The 16,370-nt window shown below is 41.2% G+C and overlaps 3 protein-coding genes across 3 annotated transcripts; all 3 read right to left on the reverse strand.

Annotated features, from left to right (window-relative positions):
- Positions 1-1,085: 1,085 nt before the first annotated feature.
- rwdd1 (RWD domain containing 1) lies at positions 1,086-4,986 on the reverse strand. The gene is made up of 7 exons (XM_083917705.1): positions 4,824-4,986; positions 3,463-3,528; positions 3,059-3,189; positions 2,811-2,954; positions 2,412-2,544; positions 1,823-1,885; positions 1,086-1,355 (listed from the first exon to the last, which is right to left on the reverse strand). Exons 1-7 carry the CDS (start codon positions 4,894-4,896, stop codon positions 1,243-1,245), a joined length of 723 nt encoding a protein of 240 aa, XP_083773831.1. The 5' UTR covers positions 4,897-4,986; the 3' UTR covers positions 1,086-1,242.
- A 3,657-nt stretch (positions 4,987-8,643) lies between these two features.
- On the reverse strand, positions 8,644-11,842 carry LOC310950846 (calcium homeostasis modulator protein 5-like). Its single transcript, XM_083918852.1, has 2 exons — positions 11,199-11,842; positions 8,644-10,112 (listed from the first exon to the last, which is right to left on the reverse strand). Exons 1-2 carry the CDS (start codon positions 11,739-11,741, stop codon positions 9,723-9,725), a joined length of 933 nt encoding a protein of 310 aa, XP_083774978.1. The 5' UTR covers positions 11,742-11,842; the 3' UTR covers positions 8,644-9,722.
- Positions 11,843-12,162: 320 nt separating this feature from the next.
- calhm6 (calcium homeostasis modulator family member 6) lies at positions 12,163-15,736 on the reverse strand. Its single transcript, XM_083917950.1, has 2 exons — positions 15,160-15,736; positions 12,163-14,463 (listed from the first exon to the last, which is right to left on the reverse strand). Exons 1-2 carry the CDS (start codon positions 15,712-15,714, stop codon positions 14,035-14,037), a joined length of 984 nt encoding a protein of 327 aa, XP_083774076.1. The 5' UTR covers positions 15,715-15,736; the 3' UTR covers positions 12,163-14,034.
- Positions 15,737-16,370: the final 634 nt, after the last annotated feature.

The raw sequence follows: 16,370 nt of genomic DNA on the forward strand, positions 1-16,370 counted from the left end.
CCTCGAGACGCAAAAGAGCATAGTTTATAAGTTTGCATTGATGCAGACTCGCTGCTGGGGTCTTTGTAAGCCGTTTCCACTTCACACACATTGGTTTGAAATTATACTACTCTTCACGTGAACACACAGGAGTGAGAGGTGGGTTAGGGGGAAGTTGTTGGATCATAATTTGGCCTTAGTACTCAGGCTGCGGGTGGACATGCTCCGAGGGAGGGTGGTTTATTCTAATAAGCATGTGATGTGGGAAGGGGAGTCAAATCTGAATGACTTGTTGAATCCCATCCCCTTAAAAACTGACTGGGTTGTCTCATTTCAGATTGTGGGCGTGTAGGCACTCCACCCACCCAAATGTATGCGCACAAGCACTGGTTTTTCAGAATATGTATCCTTTAAGGGTACGATGAGGTCCGTACTTTTGGTTTGTCAATATAGAACAGTAGATAGCAGACGGGGAGTGACGTGGACACAAAGGCTGGATCAGGAACTGTAAAGCCTGTTGATACGTTGTATAATTGTAGGCTAGAAATAGCTTTGACTTATCAAATAAGAGCATCATTTTTTTGTAGCCACGTGTATTTTACAGTTGATGAAATACATTTTCTACAGTTTGGTACTTAAAACTGCACCAGACAATATATTTACTCACAATCAATTGTTTTTTGTACTTTACTTCTACTCCCCACATTTCAGAGGAAAATACTGTTTTTGTTTAATATGAAGTATGATGTTTAAAGAATGTGATGTACATATGAAAATATAGTTCAACAACAGTATATAAAAATGTTCAAAAGGAGCTCCCCCTGAACCAGCTACGACATAAACATGCTGTTAGTGTTCACATCAGTAATAAATCAACAAACTCCAGGAGTGCTTTTCAATTTCATAATACATGTGTTGCCAATACTTTTAATTAAATTAGAGTTTAAATTTCGTTATCTTACTTAAAGGAGTATTTATATATCGGGGTATTGCTACATAAATGTATACTCGTTCCACTCCCTGGACATACTTGATATTTTACTGCCCTCTTCTGGTCAAGTAGTAGGCCTGTCATTCGGATGACCTGCATGTCAAACAGCACCAGAGCCAAGTCAGATGTTTATTTGGCCAATTACATTGTTCAGCAATAGAAATTAACACTCATGGTTAGAGTCTTTCACAAGTAAATGTGTCTGGTGAGATGATCATATTCCAGAGAGAAGCGGGAGTATGGTCCAGTCAGTCCTCAGTCCTGCTGCTGCTTTAGTCCTCATCACTTCCCATCTCTAAAGGGTCAAAGTCAGGGTCGTCCTCATCCAAGTCCAAGTCCTCAATGTCCTGGAACAGTGACTCATCCACCTCAACATTGTTTCCAGCTGCATAGGAAAAAAAACAGGCGTGTTAAAATTAGACAAAAAACAAACCTATCTCTAAGGATTTTAACTTTTCTACATATTTTTTACAAAGGCTCAATAACTCCCGCAAAACTCCTCACAGTTCACTGCTGTCACAAGCATGTTTGAACCAAAAAAGTTCACATTAGATTCATTTGATCAACAATTAACAGTGTTTTTAAAAACAGTCCCTTATGAAAACTAACATCATCTGGAATGGATGAAAAAAAAACACCCAGCCACATGCTTTACCAATGCAGAAAAGGGTTTCAGATCAGTGCTCCCTGGACCTCAGAGATGTTTACATTTCAGTAATGGAATAAAAAGTCATGTGGTTGTCCATTAAAAAAATTTAAATCCTTTATTGAACTGTAATTATTTGATCTAAAATTAATTTTTCAATGTTTTAACTCCTTGTACTAAAAATAATACTGAATAACAACACTCACTGTCTTCAAGGAACTGAATGTCAGATGTGTCCAGGTTGTGGTCGGTCTCGAACAGCTTTTTACCTGTTGGGGTACAGAGTTCACATATTTATGTAAACAACTTTGCAAGTTGTGAGTCTTGACAGAGAATTGTCTTTAAAGCCCATTTCACACATGCACTGCAAACCGGAAATTATCGTACGTGATAAAATACGTGAGAACGTAAATCTCCAAATCTTTTCTAACGGACATCAAACAGGGGTTAGCCTGCAAGCTTCCTGGTACAAAGTTTGTGTAATGTCCAATTGAGCCTATGAGCAGCCCATCGTCCGGGGTATTTACAGCGAGCAAGTGTGTTGATGAGGTTTCTGTCATGCGGCTGACGTGAAACCGGAAGGAAACAAACATTTGAGGCTGAAGAAAAAGGGTTATGGAAACTTCTGACGGTAAGGGCTGACACCGAAAATCGTCAGACAATTTTAAGGAATGTAAAGAAACCATCTCTCTGTTCTGTGCTACACGTGTAAAAGAGAAACTCTGCACCTGATTCTCCTGACATTGTCCGGAGTTTAAACGTGAAAACAGCTTAAGTAACGGCATCAGAGTTTACCGGTGAGTTTGATTTTTCCTCCCTGCTCCTCTTCTTTCTGTTTTTTACTCCTCAGCTCGGCCATCTCCAGCTCAAACCTGGCTTTCCATGCCAGGAAGTTTTCAATGGTTACCACTGTGCCCTGGAACAGCACCTGTCAAACAATCACACATCATTATATACTAAACTGTAATTGAACACCTTGATTCCTTAACCAAACACTTAACTTTATAAAAAATAAAATTAAAAAAAGAGCGAAAGATGAGTGAAAAAACCCGGTTTAGTAAATACCTGTGACATAAAGCAGTGTAATGATCTAAAATTACATTTGTGGATAATGACTGAAATTAATGGGATATTGATTTATCATGTGAAAATATAGTAAAATGCATGTGAAATATATATTCATCCTGTTCCTACCTTCTCTGCTTCCTCTGCCTCTTCCTCTTTCCGCCGTTTCTCCTCCTCTCGTCTGGTTTTCATCAGATCCACTATTTCGTTGAGTTTCTCCTGAACGGCTGTCACCAGGGTGAAAATCATCACCATGCCCAGGTTTTCTTCTGCCTACAGAGTAACCACATATTACTGATACCGATCGCAGGTTGACAGACAAGCAGTGGATAGAGGATATGGACCAGGGAGGTCATCGTAAGTTCAGACGGACAGACCTGCTGCTGCAGCAAGGTGAGGATGTCGTCTGCGTCATTGTCTTCCAGGTTCTCCTGGGAGTGGATCTCCCAAAGCGGAGGCTCATCTGGGTATTTCTCTACATATGTGAACTTTAACGTTGTTTCCACGGCTGCAAGAATAAAACAGACACCTCATAATATAACAGTTTACTATATGTTATCTTCCAACCTGCAGCCTTTCTATAGGATGTTTACCACAGCTTGTGCACACAACTCGATTAGAACTGTAATGCTACTTCACTCATGCTCACCATACGTTTAATATCGCCTTTAATATCACGGACAAGTTTCGAATTAAGAGTAAGGATATTAAGAATACTAATAATACAGAATAAGTTGAGATTTCATAACATTGTTTAATTAATTGCCATCAGTTTACTCACTTTCACCATTTTCCCCCGCGTCTGATGTTACATTGATGGTGAAGCTGATGGGATCATCTGAAAGAACTGAAAAGACACATGGATTAGTATCATAATTTCAACATCTTGCTATCTGATACAACAGGTTTACCTTAATTCACCATTAATAGTCTGCATTGGTTACATTAGGCACCCTCAAAATACAGTTAACGTTGCTAGGATTGTCATAACGGTACAACAGTAGCACCCAAGAATATCTCTGCACATCTACAAATATAACCTATGTGAAGGAGAGTTACACCTGAGTGGAGTGTGGTGTGACCTGGGCCTTCAAGTGAGCTGATGGCATCTAGGGAGTGAACCTGGGACGCTGGGTCTCACTGCTGAACCCTCTGGAGGTGTTGTGGGTTAATCAGCGAAACCCCAGTGAAAGAGGGCGCCCACTTCACAACCCGAAGGATGCCATCACTCACTTGACTTCCACAGAGTCCCTTCGGTGCCTTAAGTGCGAATGTATTGAGGGATATGAACACCTAGTCCTGTACAACAGATCTTCATCAGTCTTAGCCGATGACCGATACAGACGGACGATTTTCTTGAGCTGATATTTGGAGCTGATACTACTTTTGCTCCCTCAATTTACATCATAAAAAATACACAATGATGATAACAAATGGCGTCTCCAGCCACCAAAGCTGCATGTGGATGCCTGTCTGTACATAATGCCGGGAAAAAATTGCCTGCAGCCCGCATCCACAGATAACGATACACGTAAAAAACACACATACCTGATGTATCAGTCTATCAGAAATTTACACATCATATTTTAATGTTAAAAATACATTATGAAGGCACATTGAATCCTTCAGCTCAGCTGTATCTGTGCATGGCTACCTTAGTGCCATTAAGCCTATCATCAATGTGTAAATTATGTATTCATTTATTCACGAATTCATCTCTGCTCATAATACTTTGCATTCGTGTTTATGTATATTTTCAGACATATTTTTGAAAAAAAAAAAAACGTTGGAAAGATTTTCAAACAATTTGGCGGACCCCTTGCAATAACTCTGAGGACCCCCTTGGAGGTCCCGGACCCCCTGTTGAACATCGCTGCCATGGACTGCACAGTGGTCCGTCCATATAAGACACATTGAAGGCCCACAGACAGCGTGTCAATCACTGCTGCATGCCTGATATTTATCTCGGGGAACGCAAAGTTACAAACCCTGTGTGCCAATGGGAACAGTGAGGCACTTTAGTGGGTTCGTCTCTAAGTGAGTGACGTTGCCAGTCAGCTAACTAACGTTTGGGCGCTACTGTGGAAGCTAACTTAGCCGGCTATCGCTGCTGCCATGACGTCTCATTAGTGAGATTCAAACCTGTGTAAGAGTCTGGGTAGATGGACTCTATAGCCTCGAGTTCATTCCTCTGCTCTTCGGCGTAGTCTGTCATCTTCGTGTGGCTGCAGGTTATCTGGACGTTAGCAGAATCATCACCGCTGCGTTGAGCTAACACACTCTGTGCGCTGCGTGTTTCACTGGCCCGATGCCTATCGATGATGTCGGGATTCTGCCTCTTTGGTCTGACACCGGTTTAACTTTGTTATCTAGCCTAGTTCGCCTAGCTCAGCGGCGTAAAATGTCATAATGTAGAGACGGTACTGTTTGAATACGTGGACGCTGTTACTTCATTCAGGAATTGTTCACTAATTCAGTCGAGTGAGACAAATAAGCATCCTTTTATCTGATCCATTGTTTGGGTCTGCTGCATCTGTACGCACAGGCGGAAACCATTGTTGTTTTTCCCCGTTCCCCCACGAACTTTAATGACTATTTTAACTCAGATCTAAATGCATATATTTTTTTAGAAATTAAATTTAAAACTACTTAACGAAAAACGAACCAAACAAAATGCAAAAACATGTGTGTGGACATGATCGTGTTCAAGTTTGTGTATGCTTTATCTTATTTTATAGTTTATTATTATTATTGTGTTAATGTACTGTACTTTTTTTTGTTTGTGAATCCTAAAAATATTTGAAAAGTGAATGTACATTTCAAAAATCGTAAAGAAAAAAAAACTTTATAACAAGCAATTTATAACACGGAAGAGCCACCAACTGGCAGAGGGAGGAATGAAAAGAGGAAACGTTTGCATTTAGACAAAGAAAGACAAAAAAAAAAAGATACTGAACAGGAGCAACCAACTGAAACAAGTGTGGTATAATGAAGACTATTTTGCAATTAATGAATAAATAGGTTTTAAGTTACATTTTTAACTAGCTAATGATCTGATGGATGAATGAATCAACAGTGAAATAAGTAGGCCCAAATATATGAAACACATGTCTCATGAAAATGCATTAAATAATCATCACATCACCATTGCAGTATGTTATGTCATGTTATTCATTTTTATCAAATTGCAATAGTTTTATAATTTATATTATAAGTGATTGCTGGTTAACAATTGACCACTTGATACTTCACACTTTATGTTATATTTCTCATCTAGGCCTTGCACTGTGGTCTTCTTCTTTCTCCTGACTGTGGGGATTGCACATTAGTAGTATTTGTTCCCGGTAAACAAATAAATGAAGTAATGCAGTGTTAAAGTGAAGGTTTCCTCTTATTCTTTAACTTTATTGCCTTTAATGGGGGCGGCAGTAGCTCAGTCCATAGGTGACTTGGGTCCCTGTGTGGACCAAATAATGGAGTGTGGACTGGTGGCTGGAGAGGTGCCAGTTCCTCTCCTTGGCACTGCTGAGGTGCTGTTGAGCAAGGCACCGAACCCCCAACTGCTCGGGGCGCCGGTCCCTGGCAGCCCCCTAGCTCTAGCATCTCTCCATTGCTTGCATGTATATAGGTCTTGACTGTGCATGTGTGTGTATTCCGGTAAAATGAAAAAATAATAGAGTGAAAAAAAATTGAATTTCCCCATTTGCGGGACTAATAAAGGAATTCTTCTTCTTAATGCCCATTGAGAGGCCACAACACAAAGAATACAAAGAATCATCTTGAGGGTCTCATCTGTCACGGGAGAAGCACTGTTAGGGGTATAGCACATATCTTATCTAGTTCTGTACTCCGAAAAAAAAAGCATATTATAGATATTAAAAAGTTAATAAATAAATGAATTAATACAGTATAAGTGTATAAGAGTCATTGGTGAGATATTCAGTAACTGATGTCCTTGTGTCAAGAGTCAGTTATTCATTGGGGTCATTCGTGGGGAGATACTGGGGTCGCTCTGCAGTCACTCAATCAATACTTTTTTTACAGCCTTTCAGTCACTGGTTTACATATGAACCAGTTGTGGTCAAACCAGTCTGGGAAGTCGGGTCATGTGGGCCACTTCTGGCATTTCTGTCTCTGTCTGTAATCTCAATGTTAGCTCCGATTTGACGCTCTGACTTGAACCATTGTGTTCTGAGTCTGGCGACCATATACACTGTAGTATCATCTTCTCATCTGCCAAATTATGGATTGGGGATATTATGGAATGACTGCACTCAAAGAGTCAGGGAAAGGATTTTATTTCAGATACCAAATGGTGAATGGATTGCATTTGATAGCACTTCTATCCAAAGCTCTACCTCCTGAGCCACAGCAGCCACACGGAGTTACATTTCCAACCTGTACTGGGTCTCTCCCAGGCTGGTGAAAAGCCAAAATGATGTCAGTTCTAGGCGATTAGTCAAGTTTCAACTTGTCTGTGAATCATTACAGTTGAAAACAGACCAGCGGCAGGTAGAGAGTTATGGCACTCCTCATCTCTTCATCAATTGACTTGAAAACCAGACCACCTGAGAGTTTGAGGATTGAGGTTACAGGCGTACAGCTGTCATATCTGGTAAACAGTCCGTCACCTCATAACAGGAAATGTTTTCATGCAGCGGGTTTTGATGTTTTGTGGCAAATTAATGAAGAAAGAAAGGTAGAGATGTTGCCATAGCAGCAGGTTCAGTGAAGTGCTGTTTTTGCCTTCATGTCTGTACCATGGAGACCACCATCATCGCATGCATTTTTTTAAGGCATGGAAAGAAGAAACTACTGAGTAATGTAGACAATGCAGGTTTAAAAACATTAAAGAAAAGCTTTCCAAATGGTTCATGGTCGGAAAAAACCCAACATGTTTATCTTAAGGTTATAACCGTTAAACTTGTACTAAGAACTGAGATACGAGCCTGTTCTTTCAGAGCCCTCCATCTTGTTATGTTCACGGTCACTGGGTGTTGACTCGTTTTTTTTTTGCTCTTTTGTTAACTTTATTGAAACACATTCACCTTTCTACATCCCCCTATATGTCCATCCCATTTATGTTACCCCATGAAGCCCCCATCACAGCAATTTCCTGGTTGATCCAATCCCTAAGTGCCAAAAACTGCAGTTCTTTGAGTGTCCACTAGGAGTAGTTTGCACAATAGAGCAGTTTCTCATTGACCCACATGTTAGACAGGCCGATTTCACAGCATAATCAAACCTATTTAAGGCCTGGTACAAAAATCTATTCTAGTGTGTATGTTTAGGTCATATCTCCATGACAACACAGAGGGGGGTGAAGTTTTTGTACCAGGCTAGTTTTTATTTTATTGGAGGTTAAAGTTTATGAATAATTCGGGTGCAGCCTCTTGAGTGGCAGTTAGCCTCTGGTCCTCCTCGGAGGCTAGTTGTCAGGATGAGCATGCTAACTCCGTCATCTCGACCTGGACAGCGGTAATTCGTGTGGTGGTGGTACTATATGTGACAAGATGGTTTGCTCTTCGATCAACTGTACAACAGATTCGGGCCATGAGGGTCGGTGTTTTACAGTCTGTGACTTTGTTGATTATCAGTTTAAGTCATAGATCATAAACACTGCCTGCACTTGACTCGTGAAGCCGGTGTAATCTCTGCTACAGACACAGAGTACCGTGCCAGTCTCTATCTTCTAAAAAATCTTAACATTGACTCCGATTCCCGTTCATCTAGCAGCGTGTGCTGTTAGCCTAGCTAACAATACACCACCTTCACTGTCAAACATGGCGGCTTATCATACAGAGGCATGTTTACGGTCACATTTATTTATAAAGCACACTTAAATAAAAAACCCACGTTGACCAAAGTGCTGTACAGACCAGATCAGGTACCTAACTTTAATAAGCTTTAACTATACACATTACACAAAACAACAACAGAGGCTTGATGTAGTATTATGGTTTATTTCATGCATTTTGTTATTTATTACATTACTTATTCGTGCAACCAGGGCCATAGCCTGGATTTAAAAATATATTATTGTAGGTCCAAGTCCCCCCAAAAACCAAAAACCTCTACAATGCTTCTGTAAAAGCACTTTTTCCCCATGTCAACGAGTGTGTGTGTGTGTGTGTGTGTGTGTGTGTGTGTGTGTGTGTGTGTGTGTGTGTGTGTGTGTGTGCGCTGTCATACTTTGACATCACAACAAACAGAACTACCTCATGTACAGTCAATTATAAAACTTACTTTGTTTGTCAGCTTTACTAGTGTAGTATTCAATACTGATCTGTACCAGAGCATAAGCTTATATTTCTGCTATATGCTAAGAAAATGCACAGGAAACAATACATGTGAGTCATGAATCCATGATATGTGGATTTTTCTTAGATAAATCTGTTGTGCAGGTTTACTGATAAAATATGTGTTTTGTCGTATTACAGTACACCACAATAGAAATCTACATTTGAAGATGGTTTAATGAATTTAAATAATTCCCCCCTGGGTTGCCTTGCTTCATTATTTATTTATTTCGATGACCTGTATGACCTGCCCTCTGAACCTCTCCGCTGCTACAAACTGTGCTTAGAGTGGATTTTACTGGCTCTTATGAAACAACATCTGGCCACATCCTGTATAAATGGACGAGAACCTCCACTGTCCCAAATTCTCAGCAATAATAAGGACATGACCTCAGTGTTTTTGGTTGCTCCTGACTGCAACTTAAAGTTACTGTAAGTTAGTTCATTCGTTAATTTCCAATATGAGACAAAATGTCAGTAATATAAGGCCTCAAATGCATGCAGAGGTAGGCAGAGTTAGTGTGTATAAAATAGTGGTTATGCCCTTTATTATTTATTGTGCTTAGAGAAGGTGGTACCATTGCAGCTTGCCAATAGTCACATTCTTTGGTGTAACATAGTGAAAAGGAAGCTTTGTCAGATAGGAGGCATCCTGGGACAGCTTTTCCTGAGTTTTACTTGCACATACAATCAATACAAACAGTGATGCTGTATCTAACAGACGCACCACAGTTGTTCTTTCTCAGTGCATCTCTATTCCATGCTCCAAGTCCAAAACAGGCCTCTTCTCTGGTGTGAAGTCCCTGTCCGTCTTCTCCACGTACCGCTGCAGGGTGCTGTAGGATTGCTCACTCGTGGAGAAGTTGTAGCATGCAGAGATCTCCTCCCACGCCTTGTGGTTGGGAAAAGGGAAGGGATCAGGGTCCTTGTTCTCAAAGAAGCTCTGCAGATTTCTCTCGGCCAGTTTGGAGGCGTAATCCACAGCGTAGTTATCAAAGCCCTGCTTCTCTTTCTCCACATAACGTTTCCAGAATGTGAGCTGAAGGAAGCTGACTTTGGAGCGACAGTTTGTGCAGCAGGTAGTGATGAGGCCCCCAAAGGCAGAGACAATAATAATACACCAGCCCAGGATCTGCAGACAATACAGGAATATTATTTACTGATGCACACTCAACACTGAAATCCCTCTAGGGAATGCATATGCTTAAATAAATAAATAGTTCCTCTTTAACAACAGTACTCACACTCAAGCTGCTAAAATGTGTTGTTGTTGTCCAGGTAATTATATTAAGATTGGACCTCGTATCGAAGTTCAGACTAAGGTCGCATCACCAGACATCAGATATAAATGATTTAGAAACACATATGAAAGCGTCACAACTGTTCACACTGGCTTAGTGTAAAGTTAGGGGACAGGAAAAAATCAGAATATCATCAGACTGACATATCGGACTTTTAGCCCCTCGTAAGGTTGTCATAATACCAGAATTTCAAACTTACAATATACATGATATATGATATATATGCTACAATACTTGTATTAAAAATATACTATATACCTCCTTTGATACCATGGCAAAAAGGAAAAATGTCTCACGTAAAATGTGTTGGAATGAGAATGGCGTGGTGCTGGTGCAGAAAAACCCATACTGACACATTTGTAATAATGTTAATAGTGTTAATAATGTTAATAGTGGTTTCACTATTCTCAAAAACCACAATACAATTTGACTTTTGACTTTAAAGGGGACCTATTATACCGTTTTCTACGAAAACATGTTTACATGCTTTATTGTTCAAAAAACATTTAACATTTTTATTTTTCTCATACTGCTCATGGCTGTTGCACCTGTATTCACCCTGTATTCACCCTGTCTGAGACACTCTGTTGTCCACCAAACACTGTGCCACACTAAGACCATGGGGTCAAATATAAATAATTTATTTAAAATGACCTAAAAACAAGCCCAGTTCTGTTTTTTCTCCATCATCTCCGACTCCAGGAGTGGACATGAGGGCCGAAGTCTATTGGTTAAATCTGTGTACATAATTTCTGTCTCTAAACCCAAGCTGAGATAACCCTTAAGACATCACTATGACATCACTGTATATTTTCTAGACTTGACAAAGCATTTCCACATCCACACTAGATATAATACATCTGTTTCAGTCTGACCCCCTATGAGAAGTGTAATCCTCGGTGCTGTGTGTCTCTCACCTGTGACTGGGCCCTGAACATTAGCAGCAGCTCCATCCGCTCATCACTGGACAGTTTGGACCGGTCGCAGGGCACTCTGGCCAGCTCCTCACGACACTTCAAGGTCTTATTTTTACAGAACAGATCCACTACCACGTTGTCATCTAGGCCACTGACGGCACACTCATAAAAGGTCCCATTGAGCAGGGCCACACAGAGCCACATTATAGGAGCCACACAAGCTCCCGAGAAGATGCTCATGAACTCCCTGAGGCAGCCCAAGCAGTTCCCACGGGGGCACAGCTTCATGGGATTCAGGCAGCAGCCGGTATAGAGCCTCCACAACCTGGAGCTGAAGAAGAGACCGAACACCAGCAACACCGCAGCTGGGCCCAGCAGGAAAATCAGCCCGTAGACAAAGTTCTGGTCATGGTTGCACGGGCACTGAAAGGAAACCATGGAGAAGATCCTCTCCCCACCGATTGTCAGGATAGCCATGAAACTGTAGCCAATTGTGGCTTTCTGGTTCATGAAGAAATTCAGGACAGTCTTGAAGTTCTCCATGGTGTCGGCGGAGAGGACACACTCCACAAAAAATTAACCAAAGTGAAAGAAAAAGAGTGACAAGTGAGAAGGTTGAGTGTCTGCGGAGCCTGCAGTCATTCCCTGTCTTGTTCTTTCAAAACACACCAGCCAAGCCTATCTGTGCCCCTCCCTTTGGCTGGCTCCCTTGTCTTCAGGCTCCTCCTTCAGTCACTCGGATGCTCCCTCCCACACCGAATCTCTTTACTCACCACACCTACTCCTTCACCAAAAGGAAGTCCCCTCCGCGCTGCCTATCACTTTGAGGAAAGGCACAGCCCTGGCTTTAAAAAAGTGAAGGCTTCTCTCCACTTCCCTTTCTCTGTTACATTTACATTCTCTTTATTTGCTTCCCTCTTTAACCGAGCTGAGGCAATCATTTTCAAAAATCCTGCCAGTCTAATCTTTATGACTACAAGTCTGTATCCTTTGACTGATATGAACGGAGCGCAGCCTGAAAGAATGTCCTGCTGGCATAATATCAACAAACAAACAAAAAACACACCAAAGGAACTGAAACGGTGCCATTCTTTTGTTCAACTTTTATAAGAAATAGTCATTATGACAGCTTGAAATCTCTTCATGCACATGCACTCACCAAGCACAACAAACACATCAAATCGGTTCCACATGACAGCAGCGTGCGTTCAAAAGGGATGCAGTCAATCATTTTCATCTGAAATGGGGGGGATACATGCAGAAATAAGAGCATTCATTCATTCTAATGAAATGTCTCCATAGAAAACATACCATCTTTGCAGAGACAGAGAGAAGCAGTCAGCAGCAGCATCAGCAGAGGGAAAAGAGGAAGTGATCACACCCTCTTGGTGGTTTTTCCATTTCCACAAGATTGACTGACCAAAACTCAGACTAAAACACTGAGTGCATGGAAAGTGGTGAATCTTCTCTACACATGAACGCATGATTATCTGCTGCTACTATATCATTATCACTGATGCTCATATGCTTGAACGTGTGCATGCATGTGTGCAGTCTACAAGCAGTGCACAGGAAGTGGACCAGGTGTGAAGAAAACACATTTCCTGTTTAAGACACACAGACATCCTAACTTAAGGCTCACATGCATTTCTGACTTTACAATCTTCCTTACTGTTGCCAACTGAGATAGATATAGATAGATAGATAGATAGATAGATAGATAGATAGATAGATAGATAGATAGATAGATAGATAGATAGATAGATAGATAGATGGAATTTTACAATACATATCTTTAAAGGCTGTTTTCTAAAAAAAAATGTTTTTCTCATACTCTGAACCAGAAATCTCTGCTTCAGTCGCATTAACATTCACCAAACTTTCCAGTTTAATTCCAATCTATATTCAGATTATTACTAGACTATTACAGAGGTGTCTGTTTATGTTATTCCTAAAAACGGGGTGAAAATTATGTTTTTTTGTTTGGCCGTTGACCATAAGTTCTGGTTTATGAGTGATAAAAAAGAGGCAAAATTCACTCTTTAAAGGCTTTTTTGCAGGGGTCTCCGGACTTTTTCAGCTCGAGACCCCAAAGTGAAATTTGGCGTCTCCTTGGGACACAAATTTAAAAAAAAGTACATGATAAACGTATGCGACTGAGAGTGAGGAAATTACAGAAGACGAAGGAAAATGAATTCACATATGATAGCATGATTGTGCATTTTACTCTGCTTATTGGCAATAAAAAATAGCTATTGATTAGTTAATTGAGGAATAAGTGCGGCACGAGTGAGGAAAGACTTGATAATGAATCATTGGTACTTCCCTAAGAATTCATAAGGGCGAAAAATATATAACGATGAATTAGAGAACAGACTGTGAGATCCTTTAACAATGAATCAGTAAGTAATAATTAGTTCCTAATTATCCGTGACGCCATCATACTGACCACTTTCTTCATGAGTCCTGATTAACCCTGAACCAGCTGCTGAGCAACCAAAACTCGTAATGACTCATAAATCAATAATTATTTAAACATTAGTTGCTGTTTTTTTGTCCCACCATAATTTAGTATTTACTAATTAGTCCATCATTACTGCACGATAATCTCATAAATCCTTCCCCTTTTTGTGTCCCTTGTGCTTTGATCCAGTAACTCAGCATTATCTACTACATAGTGTCCTTTAAGAGCAAAATCTGAGATGACTCCTGACAAAGGACAAGTCTTTTGTCACTCCCTGCCCCTTGGCTCTCTGGATTAACTCCTCAGAGCCAGACCTGCACTCTGAGCAGTTACACTAACACAAATGACCTGTTGATGCTGGAAAAAACCTCATCAGACCCTGCCTTCATCTACAAAACCAAGCACAGCAGGGGTGACGTCAGAATGCTCGTTGGACCTGACCGAAGCCATCCTAATCAGTCCGTGGTCGGTCTCCTGACAGTTCTCCATATAGTGGTGCAGGGTGCTGTAGTAGTGGTCTTTGGTGCTGAACTTGTAGAGGGCGGAGATCTTCTCCCAGTCCTTGTTGGAAGGGGTGATGATGTTTTCCGGCATTGTCTGGTTGAAGAAGGCCTTCAGGTTCCTTTCGGCAAGCTCTTTGGCATGTTTAGCGCTGTACGAATCAAGCAGGCCGCTCTCCTCCTGAACGTACGATCTCCAGAACTTGAGCTGCAGGTAGCTGATGGGAGAGGCGCACCGGGCCGCACAGGTCAGCAGCAGGTTGGACAACATGACAGAGGCGATGAGCAGCCAACCCAGAATCTGTGGTCACGCACACACACAGAAGGATTTAGAGGTAGGAGATGTTAACATTTGTCAACATTTTAATGCTGAGTGTTGTGGTGGAAATTTAATGAACACTTCCCTGATGAGAAATAAATGTATAAGTCGACTGAGTATTAAAATTATTTAATAAGGAAAAGGTTCAGTCAGCAATTATACAGGCCAACAAATGGGCTGAGTCATGCAATACTATTCAGCTGAGTAGGGTCAGAGTCATCCACCAGGCTGGTTTCCATTTCTTAGAGTTTAGCAGGCCTTTTAATACTCAGCTTCCATGTGCAGTAGATGTGGAATGATGCACGGGCACCTTCGGTGTTTGCGCAGGGGCGAACTTTGTTCAAGGCTGTGTGAGCCCCTGTTTAACTTAGCCAGTCCATTTGGGTTTTCTCAGTTCAATTGAGACAAACATGTTTAAAGAGCAAAGGACAGTAATGATTCAAGTGTGTCTTTGTGTGGTGAATTTATATCAGATATATGACTCAAAATCAATAATAATAGAATAAAAAATGGCAATAAATAACATTGCATTATAACAACATTATCATTATACCAACAGCACCACTCTGCTATAAGCAGAAGGGTTTATATAGCCTACTTTGTGAGTTCACTTTACTAATAGTAATCAAGTTAATGAAAGAATACGAAGAGAGAAAGAACAAGCCCCTGAGCACTGACCTGAGACTGGGCTCTCAGGGTGAGCAGAACATCGTCTATGTCCAGCTGCGGTACTTTGGTGCCGGTCCCGCAGGGGAACCTGTACAGCTCCTGTTGACACCGGACCCCAGAGTTTTTATCTTCACACAGATGCTTGGTGTAAGCGGTCACGTTGGTCCCGGTCATCGCACAGACATAGTAATTACTGTTGAGCAAAGCCACAGCAATCCAGCTGGAAGGCGCCACCAGCGCGGCGAAGCTGATCTGGAAGAGCACCGTCCAGACAGCAGTCAGCTTCCTGCAGCCGCACGCGTGTGCAGGCTCGGCCCTGCGCTGGCACAGACCCGTGAACAGCTTCCACGTCTTTTTATTCAGGATGTAACCCAGCAGCAGCAGAGCCATGGCAGGCACGAGCAGAAACACCATGCCGTAGAGGAAGTTTAACTCATTGCAGGGGCACTTGAACACCACCGAGGAGAAGATCTGCTCCCCTCCCGCTGTCAGCAGGGCGACGAACCCGAACCCTAAGTTGCTCTGTTTGTTGGTGATGTCCAGAACCGTCTTAAACTTATCCATCTCTGGTTAGGGCCTCGCGCGTGACAGAGCGACTTGCTGTCTTCTTTGTTTCTTTTCTTCTTTTTTTTTTTAACTTTGACACTTTCACTTCCACCTTCGTTTATAGTTTGTTTAGTCCCTGTGTTTGTCGTCACCACTCAGCCCTCTGCCCCCTCCCAAAGCCACCAGCACCCACAGGTGTCAGTTACTGTGATCACCATTGTTTATTTAGGGGTAGCTTTAGTTCACGTTCACACCTGACATCTAATGTGCTCCTCTGATCCGAGTGTGACAATGTGTACAACTAGTACAGCAGTTGTTATCTGCCCTGCACAGTTATAGTAACCATACAATACATTGTAAAGTAAATCAGTGCCTGTGGATATAGGAGTTTTTGATTTCCGTTATCCTCCACTGAATCACAGGGATTCCTCAAACATGACCATAGGCTACGATTAATGACTATAAAAACAAGAGGAATGAAAAATAAACATCGTACACATTTAAAATAGGATGAATTTAAAAATAAATCAAAGATTTATTTCCATTTTATAGAAAATTGGTTTACTGTCTGCTGACTGGCTTTTGACTGAAACACATCCCTCTTATAAATATATTTCTTATGTATTTATTATTATTATTATTATGAAAATAATAATAATAATATTAATATTACA

Source organism: Echiichthys vipera (genome assembly GCF_963691815.1).
Source record: "Echiichthys vipera genome assembly, chromosome: 8".
Classification (NCBI taxonomy): Eukaryota; Metazoa; Chordata; class Actinopteri; order Perciformes; family Trachinidae; genus Echiichthys; species Echiichthys vipera.